The sequence below is a fragment of the Lathyrus oleraceus genome, chromosome 6, assembly GCF_024323335.1.
Source record: "Lathyrus oleraceus cultivar Zhongwan6 chromosome 6, CAAS_Psat_ZW6_1.0, whole genome shotgun sequence".
Taxonomy (NCBI): domain Eukaryota; kingdom Viridiplantae; phylum Streptophyta; class Magnoliopsida; order Fabales; family Fabaceae; genus Lathyrus; species Lathyrus oleraceus.
In genome coordinates this window covers 415,024,581-415,044,422 of record NC_066584.1, presented here as the reverse complement: position 1 = coordinate 415,044,422, position 19,842 = coordinate 415,024,581, and the positions used below count along the sequence as shown (strand labels likewise).

At 37.5% G+C, this 19,842-nt stretch overlaps 1 protein-coding gene across 1 annotated transcript; it reads left to right on the top strand.

Annotated features, from left to right (window-relative positions):
* Positions 1 to 9,230: 9,230 nt before the first annotated feature.
* On the top strand, positions 9,231 to 19,144 carry LOC127095979 (uncharacterized). Its single transcript, XM_051034615.1, has 4 exons — positions 9,231 to 9,315; positions 9,400 to 10,419; positions 18,764 to 18,825; positions 19,021 to 19,144. Exons 1-4 carry the CDS (start codon positions 9,241 to 9,243, stop codon positions 19,142 to 19,144), a joined length of 1,281 nt encoding a protein of 426 aa, XP_050890572.1. The 5' UTR covers positions 9,231 to 9,240.
* The last annotated feature ends 698 nt before the right edge of the window (positions 19,145 to 19,842 follow it).

Genomic DNA, 19,842 nt, shown 5'->3' with positions numbered 1-19,842 from the left:
AGCATTTCTTTCAACAATTCAAGCAATTCAATGAAACTTTCATTTGTCCATCTATCTCTTGCCTTAAGATTAAATATTTTTAACACAACTAACATTCTTATAAAATGTTTACATCCCGGATACAACGAATCTTCCATGTCACTTTGCAAAGTGATTGAATATAACATCCCTTGGATGTTTATTTTTCATATTAAAGCACTTTTTACAAGGACATCAAAAAATCCATTATTTTTATGAAGGTTTTTTCAGCGAAATCAAGAAATTATATCAATCCATTCTCATACACTTTACTTAATATATTAACTTTCATCCAATTAGGACCCATAATCACATAAAGCTTATAAAATAAAAATAAAAATAGTACACAACCAACAAAACAGTAAACAACAAAACAATCTCAAAATAACAACAACAACAACAACAACAGTGGCAAGAATAATAACAACAACAACAATACTAGTAATGGAGAACTTATACATACCGGAAATTTGATGAGAGACTTGTAAAGAAAAAGTTTTGGTTCAAGCTTCCTTCCTTCTTGGAGAAGAATAACGTTCATTTATTCGCTACGACTGGAAAAATGAATGAGCTAGACTTAACATAAGCTCTGAGGGAATAAAAAACTTAGAGAGTATTTATCTCGATTTTACTAAAAATCGATGTAACATATATGACGTAATATCTATATAAAATAAAGGCGTTTTTTTTGTTCCAAAAGGAATAAAAAATTAGAGAGTTTTTATCTCCGTTTATTTAAAAATCGAGGTATAATATCTGACGTAAAATCTATAAAAAATAAATGCGTTTTTTTGGTTCTAAATAAAATATAAAATTGCAGAAGCTGGGAATCGAATCTCAAACTCCGAACAACTATTTATATCAATTTTTGTAAAAACCGAGGGAAAAGATGGATTTTTTTTATAAATAAAATATGGCGCTCACAGGACCAAGAAATGATTTTCATTCCAAGAAATAAATGAAGATGGTGAAGATTGGACGTTCTAAGAAATGAATGAAGATGGTGAAGATTTCACTATCGCTGTTGTCTGGTTTGCTAGGGCACTCAAGTGTATTATGAACGAAATAAATAACCTATTTTGTTTTAATTTTGTAGAAAATAACTTCACAACAGTTCCAAATACGAGCTGTAGTTAAATAGGGAACATTTAACTATGGTTGTTTTTATTAACCGTAGTTAAATGTTTTTCAATTTTTATATAATAATGAATGTTAGGAGACACACGTTTTTTTATTAAATAAATGGAAATTTTTTGATGTTGAGATTTGAAGCTTGTAACCATTAATATATGACAACGATTGTTATTAAGAACCGTGATGAAAAGTCTTTTAATAAAAAAAATTAGGCGCGTTACAAATGATATATTAATACGGTTGACAAAAGGGTTGTAGTAATATAGTATTACCAAAGATATATTTTATAGTAGTGAGTGTAAACAGATCAGAAACAAGTGATTGTAGCGATAATCCAAACAAAACCAAATTAAAAAAATCAAATTTTCTTGTTCGGTTCAAAAACTAAATTTAATCAATTAAAGTCGAGGTGGTTTGCTTTAGTTATCGGTTTTAGTTTTTAGAAACTTCCAAACTAGTGAACCAAATCAATGACTATAGTTACTCACTTAATCTTTTATTCACGCCATTATTAAGTCCAAATTTTGCACCAACTCAACTCTTCTCCGTCGTTGTTTACTTAGCCGTCAACCAAAACGTAGCCAATAACTAAACCTTAAGTAACAAGAACCTGCTCTCACTGAGTTGCTGATCTCGCCGGCTGCCACCATTGTTTCTCTCGCCACTGTCATTTTGCTATGTTCCGATCACCTTCTTCGTGTTTCAAGTTCTCTTTGTTAGTTTTCATATTTTTTTAAATATTTTTTTAATCCTTTTTACTTCATCTTCTTCAACGAAATTCCTTATAGTCATGTTACAAAATAATTTTTATGTGTGTTTAATGTGTGATTGTGAAAAATATTAATTTTTTGTGTATTGCAACCTGTTGATGCGTGTTTCATTGACTTCTTCCATTTTTTCCTAGAAATGCTATAAGTATATATATGGAAAAGAACTTGTGTACTTTGTAATTGTATATGAAATATCATAAAACTCATTATCAGTCTACTTATGTAAAAAAAATTGGACCATATTTCACCAAAATATAGATGACAAATTTATAATAAGTGATCTTACCCTATTAGTAACCAATATACATACATGCATACAATAAACTGCGATAAATTAGCATCAATTCAGGGCCAATTTGTTTTGGCTTTAAAAAAATGGATTTTTTCTTTGTATTTTTGAAAATGAATTCTACAAAAATGTTTTTCAAAATATTACAAGTTTTTTTAAATTTATTTTTTATAAATTAAAAGATTGAATTGTTCATTCAATAACATAAATACACATTATTGAAGATTAAAACATAGTCAAAATCACAATTTTTTCAAAAAATTGTATCTCAAAAATGATTTTCATGAAAAGCTATTTGAAATAGCTTCAAAATTAAGTGATTTTTTAAAATTTTGATATCCAAATTTTTTTTCGATAAAATAATGAAATAACTAAAATAACATTTTAAGAATAACTATTCAAATCAAATTTTCATTTGAAGCTTTTATGAAAAGTTTCTTTGTAAATTTTTTTTACACTAAAATATGTAACACTATAAAATCATTTTAAAAAAAAGTCAAAACAAACCGACCCTCAATCACATGTGTTTAGATTATGTCTTTCTCACTTTCCTTTCTATTGGAAATAACTTGTATAAGAATTTGATTTCTATATTTATATTGTTTCAACTTTAAACATTAAACTTTTCAAACAAATTCAACATACACCAACCGACTACTGTTTAAAAAAAAAACTTGGAACAAAGTATATATACTTGATGATATTGTCTTTTCCATCCATTATAATGTGTATGCAAATCATGTTCTCACTTATTAAAAGACACGTATTCATGACCATGTATAACAACAATTTTAATCCAACTCCAACCTTACAACATGACACATCTCTTCCTATGTTTGCTTAGTTGTTTATAATTTCGAAGTGTCCTAAAAATTCAAGAAGGGAATTCTAAAAAGAGATTAAAACAATTGTCCTTAGGAAATATAGTGAAGATGACCCTAATAACACTGCTAATTTTAAATTTATCGAATTTAGTCAATAACTGACACAATTAGCCTTTCCAAAGATGATAATTAATGATGAGCTTGATTTTAAACATGTTGAAAATGAAGGGTTTTGGTATTTTGTTAGTGTGTCTTGTGTAATACCCCGATTTTTTTAATCAAGTATTTTGGCAAATTTACCAAGATAACCCACTTTTTCGAAGAAATTCCCAAAATAACCCAGGTTTCAAAAAATTTCCCAATCTACCCCACTTTTAGGAGGAGGCGCCAATTGGATTGGCGACCCCTCTTAAAAATTACAAGGAGGCGCCAATTGGATTGGCTAAGGCACCTGCCCTAGCCAATCCAATTGGCGCCTATGTGTATTTTTTAAGAGGGGTCGCCAATCCAATTGGCGCCTATGTGTATTTTTTAAGAGGGGTCGCCAATCCAATTGGCGCCTCCCTTAAAAAAGCCTCAAATGAAAAAACCTTCAACATGAAAGTTGTAGATCTTTTCAAGACAATGAATTTGGATATAAATTTTGCATCATTTGGATTTTTTATGAGAAAGTTATGGGCAGTTGAAGTTGGACTTCTGAGTTTTTCAACTGTAATCTGACCTATAATGTCTTGCATTATTTCATGTGTTTCTTTTAGAGTTATGAAATTTTGTCCAACATAACATTTGAAGTAGACATATTAAATTTTCCAATGCACTTGGTCCCACCTCAAAATAATTAAAAATGAGTGGGTTAGGTTCCTGCGAAGTTGACCTAAAATTAGGGTTTCAACTGTAATCTGACCTATAATGTCTTGCATTATTTGATGTGTTTCTTTTAGAGTTATGAAATTTTGTCCAACATAACATTTGAAGTAGACATATTAAATTTTCCAATGCACTTGGTCCCACCTCAAAATAATTAAAAATGAGTGAGTTATGTCCATGCGAAGTTGACCTAAAATTAGGGTTTCTGTCAAAATGATCTATAATGTTTTGAAATGAATGATGAGCTTCCAAGTTTCAAATGGATTTTTGATGAACATGAAAGTTGCTCATATGGCGACTGTTGTTAAAACTTGAATGGAGGCGTCAGTTGGATTGGCTAGGGCAGGTGCCCTAGGCTAGGGCAGGTGCCCTAGGCTAGGGTAGGTGCCCTAGCCAATCCAATTGGCGCCTATGTGTATGTTTTAAAAGGAGGCGCCAACTCAATTGGCGAGTCCCTCATAAAATTCCTTTTTTGTCTTATAAATAGATGCGTTGTGTGACCTATTGTTCCACAACTCATATAATCATTTGGCTATCATGTTTGGTGTTCGTCGCCGATACGGTAAGGTGATTTATGCGAGAGACAAACCTCAATTGCTGATGCTGTTTTGGAACATCACCACGTTAGATCAACTGAAGAGGGATCTGGTTCGATGGTTAGACGGGAAAATACCAGAAGGGGAAAAAATCAGAAGTATTGAGAGACTTGACAGTATCTTTGGTTGGGTGCGAATGAAGACTGATAAGGATGCTAGGGAAATGATGTTTGGTCGAGACGACATTAATTTGATTGTTGTAATCAGTTAGAATTATTTATGTTTTCAGATGTTTTGTACTGATGTTGGTTATGAAACTCGTTGTAACAAGAACTTAATGATATATATTGATTGATTGTTACAGAAATACAATGTTACAAAAAGCATAAGATCAAGATAAAATGTTACAAAAAGCTTAAGGTCTAGATAAAATGTTACAAAAATCTTAAGATCTAGATGATGCTCCTTGATTGGGACAGTTATTTTTGTTGTGTCCTGGTTGACGACAGATACTACATAATCTTATCATTTTATCTGTGGAATCCATCTCTGTTCTGATACGTGTGCTGTTTGGCCTTCCTTTCTTCTTTCTACGCATCTCTTCATTGTGCCAAACAATATCTCCTTCATATGGAGGCCAGTAATCCTCCATTGGTAGTACTGAAAAGCTTTGACTATATACGTTCATGATGGTGTTTGCCTTGTACACATCAGATAAATGGGTGTAAGCGTCTTGACGAGTATAAGCGCATGCTGCAATGACATGGGAGCAAGGTATGCGGAAGGCCTGAAATTTTCCACAATCGCACCAACTTCTGTGTAGTTTAACCGTGTAGGCTAAGTTTGGTCTCCCGTCGCTGTTGCCCATTGTTTCCTGGACGCTGAAATTTGTCTTTGACGGTCAAACACTGTTACAGCGTGTGTCGTAGCTTTGATGCTCTCCTCTTTCATGACCTTCATGCAACACTCACTGAATACTTGTCCAAACATTAACACTGCACTCCATCTTTCACCTCTGGTTGCGAACATAGAAGCCAACCTATAATAGGTTGATCTTACCAAGGCGGTTATCGGCAGGTTTCGAATTCCTTTGAAAACCCCGTTCATGCATTCCACAATGTTTGTTGTCATGTGGCCCCATCGACGACCACCGTCAAATGCTCTTGTCCACTGCTCAACTGGGATGTTATTTATCCATCTCCCCGCGTCTTCATTAGACAGACGAATCTCATCACGATAATATTGAAAAGACGGTTGAGTTAAAGCATACCCAACATTCACCACCTTCTTGCGAAGATTCTTATCTTTTATAGCACGCATGAAGTTTTGTGCAATGTGTCTGATACAGTAGACATGTGTAGAAGGAGGATCATGCCATCCGTTGTCATGGTTGTTGTAGGCACTTTCGATGGCAGCATGTCTATCAGAAATCAAACATAGATTGGCTTGTGGAGCGACATGCGTTCTGAGATGTCGAAGAAAGAAACCCCATCCACCAGCCGTTTCACCTTCAACAAGAGCAAAGGCAATGGGAAATACATTGTTGTTACCGTCTTGTGCAACTGCCATGAGCAACGTACCCTTATATTTTCCGTATAACCAAGTGCCATCAATTTGTAGGAGAGGTTTGCAGAAAGCGAAACCTCTGATGCACGGGTCAAATGCCCAAAAGAGACGGTGAAATATTCTATTACCTGTAGCACAGGTTCCGTCTGGCATCATTGCTGGCACTGTCTCCAGAATTGCCACAGTTCCTGGGACATAAGTTTTTAGTGCCCATAAAAACCGTGGTAATTCCTTGAATGAGTCCTCCCAGTTTCCGAAAACCTGCTCAACAGCCTTTGTCCTCGCAATCCATGCTTTCTTGTAAGATGGAGTATAATTATATGTTGTTCGGATATGGGATATAATTATACTCACCTTCACTGATGGGTCTTTATTTACCAATGGCAGAATGTCTCGACATATCAAAGTTGTGCTCAGTTTACGGTGATCTTGTTCAACGGTTGTTGCGACGCAACTGTGTGGTGGGTCTATTGAAGCGATCACCCAAGAGTCATTTTTCTTCTTGTAAGATGCAGCCAAACGAAATTTACAAAGCATGTTACGACATTCGATAACATACCTTCTAGAATCAGTGCGTTTCACCGTAAAGTTAGCAAAGTTGTTCATGTGGTATTTTTTGATTGCCAAGACACATTCCTCTTTGGTACGAAACATGTCTCCCACCTTTAATTCGCCTACTGGTCTCGGATACGGATTATAGAAGACACTGTCGGACATATCATCGTCGTTAAGAGCCATATTTGTCATATGTTGAGGAGGAATATAGGCATGAGTAGGAGGTATTGGTGGTGGTTGAGCCTCATCTTCATCGTCGTTATTCAGGATGTGATCAACCTGTATCTCAGTCTCCTCTTCTTCTTCATCAATAACGTCGACCTCTACTTCTGCTTCTGGGTTGAGTTCATCTGACCATTGTGCATCATCTGCAGCATCTCCACCAGCTGGATCCTGATCTGTTAGTTGAGACTGTTGAGACGGTATACATGGCTGTAGAGTAATGTATAACTCGATACAATCCATGCCTGAATGTTCATGACTAAGAAACATGCTTTCAACATCTTCATCGTCTCGTATCTTTAGGGGGAAAAACTTGCATTGACCATTCTCAAAAAATATAGGATTCTGATATGTCATCTTTGACACATTACCTGATGCTATGAAGGATTGTATTCTTTTTTGAAATGCAAAAAGGTTGCATTTCTCTTCATCGTGACTCTAATGGTATCAGTGTTTTTAAAACAAAAACCATGAATCTCAGACTCAAAAGTTTCACCGTTGCAGTGAACGTTGATACTGTATAATGATGAAGATGACATTTTGGAGATGAAAACTATTTTGCAAGTGCAGATGAATGTGAGTGAAGATGCTAGGTATTTTGCAGATGATAAGTATTAATGTGAGTGAAGATGAATGTGAGTGAAGATGAAAAGGATTTTGCAAGTGCAGATGAATGTGATAGTAAGACACTTAAATAGATGGTATCAGTGTCTCACATTGAAGCTAGTCTGAGATACCGTGTCAAGCATGCAAGTAATTTCAGAGCTGAGGTGTCTGTCATGCAATACAGTATGACTTGATGTGTCAAGCATGCTAGGTAGTCAAGAGTTGATGTGTCTGTCATGCAAGACAGAAGTGAGTATTCAGCATGCAGGATAGTAGAGAGCCACGTGTCTGAGATGATGTGTCAATCCTGCAAGACAGTGTGAGTTGATGTGTCAGCCAGGCAAGCTATCAAGAAGGTAGTCATCAGCATACAGGAGACAAGACAGACACGTGTCGGACACCTAAGATGGTCAGAGATGACGTGTCAATCATGCAAGCCAACCATAAGTGATTTGTTCAGCATGCAGGAGACAACAATGCCACGTGTCAGACATGCAGAAGGTGGCGCCAATTGGTTTGGCGCCTACCTTTAAGGCTTGTACATGGTCGCCAATTTGAATGGCGCCCCCATGGAGTCAGTCCTCGAAACCATGCATTCAGAACTAGCCTTGCATGCATGTACCCTATGGTGTCGCCAATTTGAATGGCGCCCCCTCCTTAAAATTGTACATGGTCGCCAAATGAGGTGGAGACACCATGCAAACACATTTTTTCATGCACTCCTCCATTTGCCTATAAATTGATCCACTCCTTCAACAATTCTTCCACACCAACATTCTCACTACCTCATCTACATTTCTCACTACTTCATCTACATTACTTCTTTTACAATTTCATCTTCAACAAAATCTTCCATTTTCATCTACACCAACTCCCCAACAATATGTCTTTACTCACAATGGGCGAAGCACACAGAGGAACAGTTGCAAACATCGCGACATACGTAAGTTTTTTCGTGTACTTCTTTTTTAGTTTCATCTCCACCAACCCCATTTTATTTTGAAATACTGACTTAGTCAAGTGTTACATTATTTCTATTATAGGATGTCTCAAGGTTTCGCACTCGAGTCCACGAATTTGTCCCAATGGACCCGATGATTCAACCTTATGTTGAACTCGCCGGTTTTGGTCACCTTAGCAAAATTATGTCTTGGTCTATAGATAACAAATTCATTCTAGCCTTATGCGAAAGATGGAGGCCAGAGACACACACATTTTGGTTTCCAACCGGTGAGTGTACCGTGACGTTAGAAGACGTCTACATGCTTTTAGGACTACGAATTGAAGGCAAAGCTGTTAATGGTAAGACCAACTTTCCAAATTCAATTTGCATGGAGCTTTTAAACGTTGATTTGTTAGATGATAATGCTAGGGGACAAGGTATACTACTATCACGCCTAAAGTCATATTATAATAGTTTTTATTTAGATGAGCATTCTACCGAAGATGCTCGAATCATCAAAACTAGGTGTTACATTATGTTGTTACTAGGATCCTTTTTATTTCCCGAAGGTAGTGGTTCTAGCATGCATATTATGTACTTACCTTTACTTAGACATATAGATAGAATAGGTAGTTATAGTTGGGGATCCGCATGTCTAGCCTATCTCTATAGTTCTTTGTGCAAAAACTGCCACAAAGATACTTCTACATTTTCTGGATGTGCTGTTTTGCTACAAGCATGGGGATGGTCAAGACTACCGTCTCTAGCACCGGTCAATAGCAATCCCTTCACTTTTCCATATGCAAAAAAGTAAGTTGTTTAAATTGCTATATCTTTACTTCCTTCCTTACAGTTTATTACCCATAACTAATTTATTTTAACTTTTTGGTGTAGATGGTCGGCACGCGGTATGAATTACAGTAGATGTCCGAGACACTGTATTACTCAATATCGCAACCTTTTGGATCACCTTCGACCGGCAGACGTAAGCAAAATAATTACATTATTTCTTCATATTATATTGACTTTTTCTACATTCATTTAAATCCTATTGTCTTTAACATTTCAGTTCATTTGGCGTCCATACCTTAATATGGATCATGAGCATCAGATCAACCCTGAAGACGCAGCCGTATGGACAACATGCACACCAATAATACGGTTCACAACAGTGGAGCTGCACAACACCGATCGTGTGAAGCTGCAGTTTGGTATGGTCCAGAATATCCCAGATCCCCCAGCTAGCCTAGGAGAATGGCATATGCGTAAAGTGAACGACCAATGGAACTACAACCCTTGGCAACAATTCGCAAGATCAGAGTGTCGCAAGTGGAAGCACCGTCATGACCATGTCTTAACTGACGCAGTCATGCCAAATGAGGTAAAACCAAGTCGTACTTATATGGCTTGGTATAGATCAGTTGGATTTCAATTCATCGCCGATGATATGTACCTCTACGACCCACGCCAGACAAGTTACACACAAGAAGGCTCAACATCTAACCCCCAACAACATTCTCAGCCCGATTACTCACAACCACCTATCCGACAAACTTTCCGTTCCACAAACACACAAACATACAACCAAAACATGCCATTCACCCAACCCCAAAACCAAGAACATCCCCCATACCACCACCAACAAATGGACCATCAACCTTCGACCGAACATCGCTTCGCACCCACACCATCACCCTACCAAAGTCGCCTTACCCAAAACACTAACCGCCCCATCACCTACCGTAGCCAAGAACCCCAAACATCACAATACCAAAACATCCCACAACCATATCTCTTCCAAACACCCCAACAACCTTTCCAACCTTTCCTAGACCCATCATTGTCACCCATGTCCCCCTTCAACCGTCCTGGTCGCCCATCCATGAGTCAACCACACCCCAACTTCTCTGGCATGGGTCATGAGCTCAGCTACGCCGGTACACCATCATTGAATACTGAAGACTATGCTGAGTTGGCTGAATACCTCAACGGATCTTCTCCTGTAGGCGGTAATGACGCTCCTGGACCATCAGATGAACAAACACCGGTGCAGAATCGTCAACGTGGGTTAGGGCCAAGGGTTAGGGTAGCTAGGGGATGTGGGACCGGAGGTCGGTTAGGTGATCCCGGTCATCACCATTAGGATTCATTGTGTAAAATCCAAATTTTATTAATATCAATTCGTATTATGTCAAATTTATCTTTGTGTATTCTCCAAACATTAAGTTTCTTTCATAATTCTAAAATAAACACATATCATAAAACAAAATTTATAGGTCAGAAACCCTAATTCAAGGACTTGTTATTGTTATGTTGAAGGGCTTGAATTTGGTCCCTTTTGGCAAAATTCACATACACATATTTTGACAGAAACCCTAATTTTGGGTCAAGTTCGCAAGGACCTACCTCACTCATTTTTAATTATTTTGAGGTGGGACCAAGTGCATTGGAAAATTTAAGATGTCTACTTCAAATGTTATGTTGGACAAAAATTCATATTCCTAAAAGAAACACATGCAATAATACAAAACATTATGACTCAGATAACAGTTAAAATGTCAAAGAGTCCAAGTTCAGGTGCCCATACCTTTCTCATAAAAATTGCAAATGATGCAAAACTTTAGTCCAAATTCATTATCTTGAAAAGATCTACAACTTTTATGTTGAAGGTTTTGTCATTTGAGGCTTTTATCATTCAAACTAAAGGGCTTGAAGTTGGTCCCTTTTGGCAAAATTCACATACACTTGTTTTGACAGAAACCCTAATTTTGGGTCAAGTTCGCAGGGACATAACTCACTCATTTTTAATTATTTTGATGTGGGACCAAGTACATTGGAAAATTTAAGATGTCTACTTCAAATGTTATGTTGGACAAAAATTCATATTCCTAAAAGAAACACATGCAATAATACAAAACATTATGACTCAGATAACAGTTAAAATGTCAAAGAGTCCAACTTCAGGTGCCCATACCTTTCTCATAAAAATTGCAAATGATGCAAACCTTTAGTCCAAATTCATTATCTTGAAAATATCTACAACTTTTATGTTGAAGGTTTTGTCATTTGAGGCTTTTATCATTCAAACTAAAGGGCTTAAAGTTGGTCCCTTTTGGCAAAGTTCACATACACTTGTTTTGACAGAAACCCTAATTTTGGGTCAAGTTCGCAGGGACATAACTCACTCATTTTTAATTATTTTGAGGTGGGACCAAGTGCATTGGAAAATTTAAGATGTCTACTTCAAATGTTATGTTAGACAAAAATTCATATTCCTAAAAGAAACACATGCAATAATACAAAACATTATGACTCAGATACCAGTTGACCATCCCCATGCTTGTAGCAAAACAGCACATCCAGAAAATGTAGAAGTATCTTTGTGGCAGTTTTTGCACAAAGAACTATAGAGATAGGCTAGACATGCGGATCCCCAACTATAACTACCTATTCTATCTATATGTCTAAGTAAAGGTAAGTACATAATATGCATGCTAGAACCACTACCTTCGGGAAATAAAAAGGATCCTAGTAACAACATAATGTAACACCTAGTTTTGATGATTCGAGCATCTTCGGTAGAATGCTCATCTAAATAAAAACTATTATAATATGACTTTAGGCGTGATAGTAGTATACCTTGTCCCCTAGCATTATCATCTAACAAATCAACGTTTAAAAGCTCCATGCAAATTGAATTTGGAAAGTTGGTCTTACCATTAACAGCTTTGCCTTCAATTCGTAGTCCTAAAAGCATGTAGACGTCTTCTAACGTCACGGTACACTCACCGGTTGGAAACCAAAATGTGTGTGTCTCTGGCCTCCATCTTTCGCATAAGGCTAGAATGAATTTGTTATCTATAGACCAAGACATAATTTTGCTAAGGTGACCAAAACCGGCGAGTTCAACATAAGGTTGAATCATCGGGTCCATTGGGACAAATTCGTGGACTCAAGTGCGAAACCTTGAGACATCCTATAATAGAAATAATGTAACACTTGACTAAGTCGGTATTTCAAAATAAAATGGGGTTGGTGGAGATGAAACATAAAAAAGAAGTACACGAAAAAACTTACGTATGTCGCGATGTTTGCAACTGTTCCTCTGTGTGCTTCGCCCATTGTGAGTAAAGACATATTGTTGGGGAGTTGGTGTAGATGAAAATGGAAGATTTTGTTGAAGATGAAATTGTAAAAGAAGTAATGTAGATGAAGTAGTGAGAAATGTAGATGAGGTAGTGAGAATGTTGGTGTAGAAGAATTGTTGAAGGAGTGGATCAATTTATAGGCAAATGGAGGAGTGCATGAAAAAATGTGTTTGCATGGTGTCTCCACCTCATTTGGCGACCATGTACAATTTTAAGGAGGGGGCGCCATTCAAATTGGTGACACCATAGGGTACATGCATGCAAGGCTAGTTCTGAATGCATGGTTTCGAGGACTGACTCCATGGGGGCGCCATTCAAATTGGCGACCATGTACAAGCCTTAAAGGTAGGCGCCAAACCAATTGGCGCCACCTTCTGCATGTCTGACACGTGGCATTGTTGTCTCCTGCATGCTGAACAAATCACTTATGGTTGGCTTGCATGATTGACACGTCATCTCTGACCATCTTAGGTGTCCGACACGTGTCTGTCTTGTCTCCTGTATGCTGATGACTACCTTCTTGATAGCTTGCCTGGCTGACACATCAACTCACACTGTCTTGCAGGATTGACACATCATCTCAGACACGTGGCTCTCTACTATCCTGCATGCTGAATACTCACTTCTGTCTTGCATGACAGACACATCAACTCTTGACTACCTAGCATGCTTGACACATCAAGTCACACTGTATTGCATGACAGACACCTCAGCTCTGAAATTACTTGCATGCTTGACACGGTATCTCAGACTAGCTTCAATGTGAGACACTGATACCATCTATTTAAGTGTCTTACTATCACATTCATCTGCACTTGCAAAATCCTTTTCATCTTCACTCACATTCATCTTCACTCACATTAATACTTATCATCTGCAAAATACCTAGCATCTTCACTCACATTCATCTGCACTTGCAAAATAGTTTTCATCTCCAAAATGTCATCTTCATCATTATACAGTATCAACGTTCACTGCAACGGTGAAACTTTTGAGTCTGAGATTCATGGTTTTTGTTTTAAAAACACTGATACCATTAGAGTCACGATGAAGAGAAATGCAACCTTTTTGCATTTCAAAAAAGAATACAATCCTTCATAGCATCAGGTAATGTGTCAAAGATGACATATCAGAATCCTATATTTTTTTAGAATGGTCAATGCAAGTTTTTCCCCCTAAAGATACGAGACGATGAAGATGTTGAAAGCATGTTTCTTAGTCATGAACATTCAGGCATGGATTGTATCGAGTTGTACATTACTCTACAGCCATGTATACTGTCTCAACAGTCTCAACTAACAGATCAGGATCCAGCTGGTGGAGATGCTGCAGATGATGCACAATGGTCAGATGAACTCAACCCAGAAGCAGAAGTAGAGGTCGACGTTATTGATGAAGAAGAAGAGGAGACTGAGATACAGGTTGATCACATCCTGAATAACGACGATGAAGATGAGGCTCAACCACCACCAATACCTCCTACTCATGCCTATATTCCTCCTCAACATATGACAAATATGGCTCTTAACGACGATGAAATGTCCGACAGTGTCTTCTATAATCCGTATCCGAGACCAGTAGGCGAATTAAAGGTGGGAGACATGTTTCGTACCAAAGAGGAATGTGTCTTGGCAATCAAAAAATACCACATGAACAACTTTGCTGACTTTACGGTGAAACGCATTGATTCTAGAAGGTATGTTATCGAATGTCGTAACATGCTTTGTAAATTTCGTTTGGCTGCATCTTACAAGAAGAAAAATGACTCTTGGGAGATCGCTTCAATAGACCCACCACACAGTTGCGTCGCAACAACCGTTGAACAAGATCACCGTAAACTGAGCACAGCTTTGATATGTCGAGACATTCTGCCATTGTTAAATAAAGACCCATCAGTGAAGGTGAGTATAATTATATCCCATATCCGAACAACATATAATTATACTCCATCTTACAAGAAAGCATGGATTGCGAGGACAAAGGTTGTTGAGCAGGTTTTCGGAAACTGGGAGGACTCATTCAAGGAATTACCACGGTTTTTATGGGCACTAAAAACTTATGTCCCAGGAACTGTGGCAATTCTGGAGACAGTGCCAGCAATGATGCCAGACGGAACCTGTGCTACAGGTAATAGAATATTTCACCGTCTCTTTTGGGCATTTGACCCGTGCATCAGAGGTTTCGCTTTCTGCAAACCTCTCCTACAAATTGATGGCACTTGGTTATACGGAAAATATAAGGGTACGTTGCTCATGGCAGTTTCACAAGACGGTAACAACAATGTATTTCCCATTGCCTTTGCTCTTGTTGAAGGTGAAACGGCTGATGGATGGGGTTTCTTTCTTCGACATCTCAGAACGCATGTCGCTTCACAAGTCAATCTATGTTTGATTTCTGATAGACATGCTGCCATCGAATGTGCCTACAACAACCATGACAACGGATGGCATGATCCTCCTTCTACACATGTCTACTGTATCAGACACATTGCACAAAACTTCATGCGTGCTATAAAAGATAAGAATCTTCGCAAGAAGGTGGTGAATGCTGGGTATGCTTTAACTCAACCGTCTTTTCAATATTATCGTGATGAGATTCGTCTGTCTAATGAAGACGCGGGGAGATGGATAAATAACATCCCAGTTGAGCAGTGGACAAGAGCATTTGACGGTGGTCGTCGATGGGGCCACATGACAACAAACATTGTGGAATGCATGAACGGGGTTTTCAAAGGAATTCGAAACCTGCCGATAACCGCCTTGGTAAGATCAACCTATTATAGGTTGGCTTCTATGTTCGCAACCAGAGGTGAAAGATGGAGTGCAGTGTTAATGTCTGGACAAGTATTCAGTGAGTGTTGCATGAAGGTCATGAAAGAGGAGATCATCAAAGCTACGACACACGCTGTAACAGTGTTTGACCGTCAAAGACAAAATTTCAGCGTCCAGGAAACAATGGGCAACAGCGACGGGAGACCAAACTTAGCCTACGCGGTTAAACTACACAGAAGTTGGTGCGATTGTGGAAAATTTCAGGCCTTCCGCATACCTTGCTCCCATGTCATTGCAGCATGCGCTTATACTCGTCAAGACGCTTACACCCATTTATCTGATGTGTACAAGGCAAACACCATCATGAACGTATATAGTCAAAGCTTTTCAGTACTACCAATGGAGGATTACTGGCCTCCATATGAAGGAGATATTGTTTGGCACAATGAAGAGATGCGTAGAAAGAAGAAAGGAAGGCCAAACAGCACACGTATCAGAACAGAGATGGATTCCACAGATAAAATGATAAGATTATGTAGTATCTGTCGTCAACCAGGACACAACAAAAATAACTGTCCCAATCAAGGAGCATCATCTAGATCTTAAGATTTTTGTAACATTTTATCTAGACCTTAAGCTTTTTGTAACATTTTATCTTGATCTTATGCTTTTTGTAACATTGTATTTCTGTAACAATCAATCAATATATATCATTAAGTTCTTGTTACAACGAGTTTCATAACCAACATCAGTACAAAACATCTGAAAACATAAATAATTCTAACTGATTACAACAATCAAATTAATGTCGTCTCGACCAAACATCATTTCCCTAGCATCCTTATCAGTCTTCATTCGCACCCAACCAAAGATACTGTCAAGTCTCTCAATACTTATGATTTTTCCCCTTCTGGTATTTTCCCGTCTAACCATCGAACCAGCTCCCTCTTCAGTTGATCTAACGTGGTGATGTTCCAAAACAGCATCAGCAATTGAGGTTTGTCTCTCGCATAAATCACCTTACCGTATCGGCGACGAACACCAAACATGATAGCCAAATGATTATATGAGTTGTGGAACAATAGGTCACACAACGCATCTATTTATAAGACAAAAAAGGAATTTTATGAGGGACTCGCCAATTGAGTTGGCGCCTCCTTTTAAAACATACACATAGGCGCCAATTGGATTGGCTAGGGCACCTGCCCTAGCCTAGGGCACCTGCCCTAGCCTAGGGCACCTGCCCTAGCCTAGGGCACCTGCCCTAGCCAATCCAACTGACGCCTCCATTCAAGTTTTAACAACAGTCTCCATATGAGCAACTTTCATGTTCATCAAAAATCCATTTGAAACTTGGAAGCTCATCATTCATTTCAAAACATTATAGATCATTTTGACAGAAACCCTAATTTTAGGTCAACTTCGCATGGACATAACTCACTCATTTTTAATTATTTTGAGGTGGGACCAAGTGCATTGGAAAATTTAATATGTCTACTTCAAATGTTATGTTGGACAAAATTTCATAACTCTAAAAGAAACACATCAAATAATGCAAGACATTATAGGTCAGATTACAGTTGAAACCCTAATTTTAGGTCAACTTCGCAGGAACCTAACCCACTCATTTTTAATTATTTTGAGGTGGGACCAAGTGCATTGGAAAATTTAATATGTCTACTTCAAATGTTATGTTGGACAAAATTTCATAACTCTAAAAGAAACACATGAAATAATGCAAGACATTATAGGTCAGATTACAATTGAAAAACTCAGAAGTCCAACTTCAACTGCCCATAACTTTCTCATAAAAAATCCAAATGATGCAAAATTTATATCCAAATTCATTGTCTTGAAAAGATCTACAACTTTCATGTTGAAGGTTTTTTCATTTGAGGCTTTTTTAAGGGAGGTGCCAATTGGATTGGCGACCCCTCTTAAAAAATACACATAGGCGCCAATTGGATTGGCTAGGGCAGGTGCCCTAGCCAATCCAATTGGCGCCTCCTTGTAATTTTTAAGAGGGGTCGCCAATCCAATTGGCGCCTCCTCCTAAAAGTGGGGTAGATTGGGAAATTTTTTGAAACCTGGGTTATTTTGGGAATTTCTTCGAAAAAGTGGGTTATCTCGGTAAATTTGCCTGAATTTTTTATGCTTTTTGGTGTGTAGGAGTATTTTGATAATTTAATAATTACCGAGGTTATAGGATTGAAGAGTAGAAAAATAAAATAGAATTATTGAGGCTACTAAGAATAATTGGATGAATTTAATTATTTTGTAATAAATTGAGAGAATAGAAAATTAAAGAATCTTGATCAAATATTGATTTAAATTAAATATTGATTTAATTTAAATAATAATCTATTAAAAATTGAGAGTAGGGAGAAAAATTAGAGTTTTAATAAAATTGGAGGATTAAGGGTGTAATAATGAAATGTTGAGGGGAAAGTAGAGAATTTCCAAAACCTAGTTAGATTATTTAAATATAAAAGTTGGAATTGGGAGAAAGACTGATACGTAGAAAAATGGGGAAAATAGAGAAGCGACTAAGAAACCCTAAGGAGAGCTTTAAGAAGGAGAAACTGCAACATAAACCAGAAATTTTGCAATTCCAAGGTAGGGGGATTTCCTTATTGATGGGTGAATTGGGCAGCCAGGATGGTGAGGACAATGCAAGTTTTATCTTATTTCTTACAATATGTGTAATTTTGGCCAAATAAGGTTTGTGCAAAACCTTATTAGTGTGATTAATGAATTTGTTTGTTTATATGAGATGTTCTGAGACTCAAAGGGGATTTGGGATAAGTCTCATACGGTCTCTAAAGTGTTGTTGTTTGTAGGTTTACAAAGTCTGTTGTTGATTGTGATGATATTGCATGAATTTTGTGCATATGCTGCTGTGATTATATTTTAGAGTTGGAATTTCGTCCAAAAATCCGAGCGACTCTTTTTGGTTCATTTGGTTTCCCCAAATTTTATGTCTGCAAAACTGTATTGTATTTTCCCTATTTTTTTCCAAAACTGTAACCTATTTTTCCAAAAAACTTTTGAGATCCCGTAAAACTATTTATTTTAAAGTTGAACTTTTTCATGAAAAGAAAATCCAAAAAAAATAGAAATTTTTGCAGAAAATCCAAAAAAAATAGAAATTTTTCTACCGGCGATCGTGCAACGGCAAAGCCGAGGGATTTGGTCAGTCGCGCCAGGAGGCTGCTGCCAGAGCAACGACATGGATCGGCGAGAGTCGCGTTGTGGGTCAGTGACGTTCAGTGGTGTTTGGGGTCCGCACGATAGCGGTAGTCTGTGGTTTTCGATGGCGACGATTTCGAACAGTTTTTTGAGTTCATATATTTTTCGGCAATTTTTTGAGTTTGAGAGTTTTTCAGTGATTTTTGAGCAAGTTTTGATGTCGACACCCTTTTGGTAACCTTAGGGTGACTTTTGAGCAATTTGAGTCAGACTGCCCGCCCTTGATGCTTATTAGTGTTATCATGTGTGAAACTTTTACCTTTAGAGTATGTTGGATTCATTAAAGTACTTTTGGGGTATGCTAGAGTTATTTTTGAGAATTGAGAGGTATTGAGATGTTTTTGATAAGTTGGAGGTTTTGAGTAATAAAATAACTTTACTCTTTTTAATGAAAAATAAATATATTTTTAAACCATGTTTTTTGAGTTTAGTAATCTAAAAGGATTACAGTGGCAATTTTTAAGATTAGTAATCCAAAAGGATTACAATGACGGCCTGTGATTGACAATATATTGGTTCAAGAGTGGAACCTTCTGATGATGTTAATGATGTTCATGATGTTAGTGATGTTTATGATGTTGATAATATTTATGATGATTACGATGTTAATGACGTTGATGATGTTGCGTGCTTATATTGTACATGATCATGCATGCAATTATTTTGGAGTTAGATAAGACTTCAATCTAGTGATGACCTGGTTCAGAGAGAGTGGCGGTCTCACATCCAGGGAGGGACACAATTCAAGAGGAACTAGAGACACGGTGTAACACCTCAAAATTTGCCCTCCTCTCTTGGGACTAGCATTAACATATTTGCATTTTATTTTAGGACATTAGGCATTTCATGTTGCATATCATGTGGTTACATTGTGCAAGCCATCTTTCCAAGTCTTGATCAGGAGATGAGGAAGTCAAGTGCAAGCCTAGGGTTTATTGACTGATCATGGCCATCTGAGGATTGGGCTGTGAATTAGGGTTTTATGATTCTCAAGGGTATTGGTCTTCATATTGATTGGACTGATACATCATCATCATCATGGTTTGATATCATCAGAAGATGCAAGAGATTGAAGCAGATTCCTTGAGATTAGGGTTTTGACCACTGGTCAACCCTAATCAGTTGTATTGGGCCAATCAGGGCATAGTCAGGAGATGGGGTTCATGATGGTTATGGGGTTCATTTTGTGATTATATGGTGCTTATTGAGGCTAGGGTATCACCCTTGAGCTATTTCAGTTGGAGATTGGGGCTCAATTTGATCTATGCATTGCCTATTTCATCTATCAGTTGAAAAGTCAACTGTGGTCAACTGTACATGATCTGATGGATTTGGAGGTGGAAA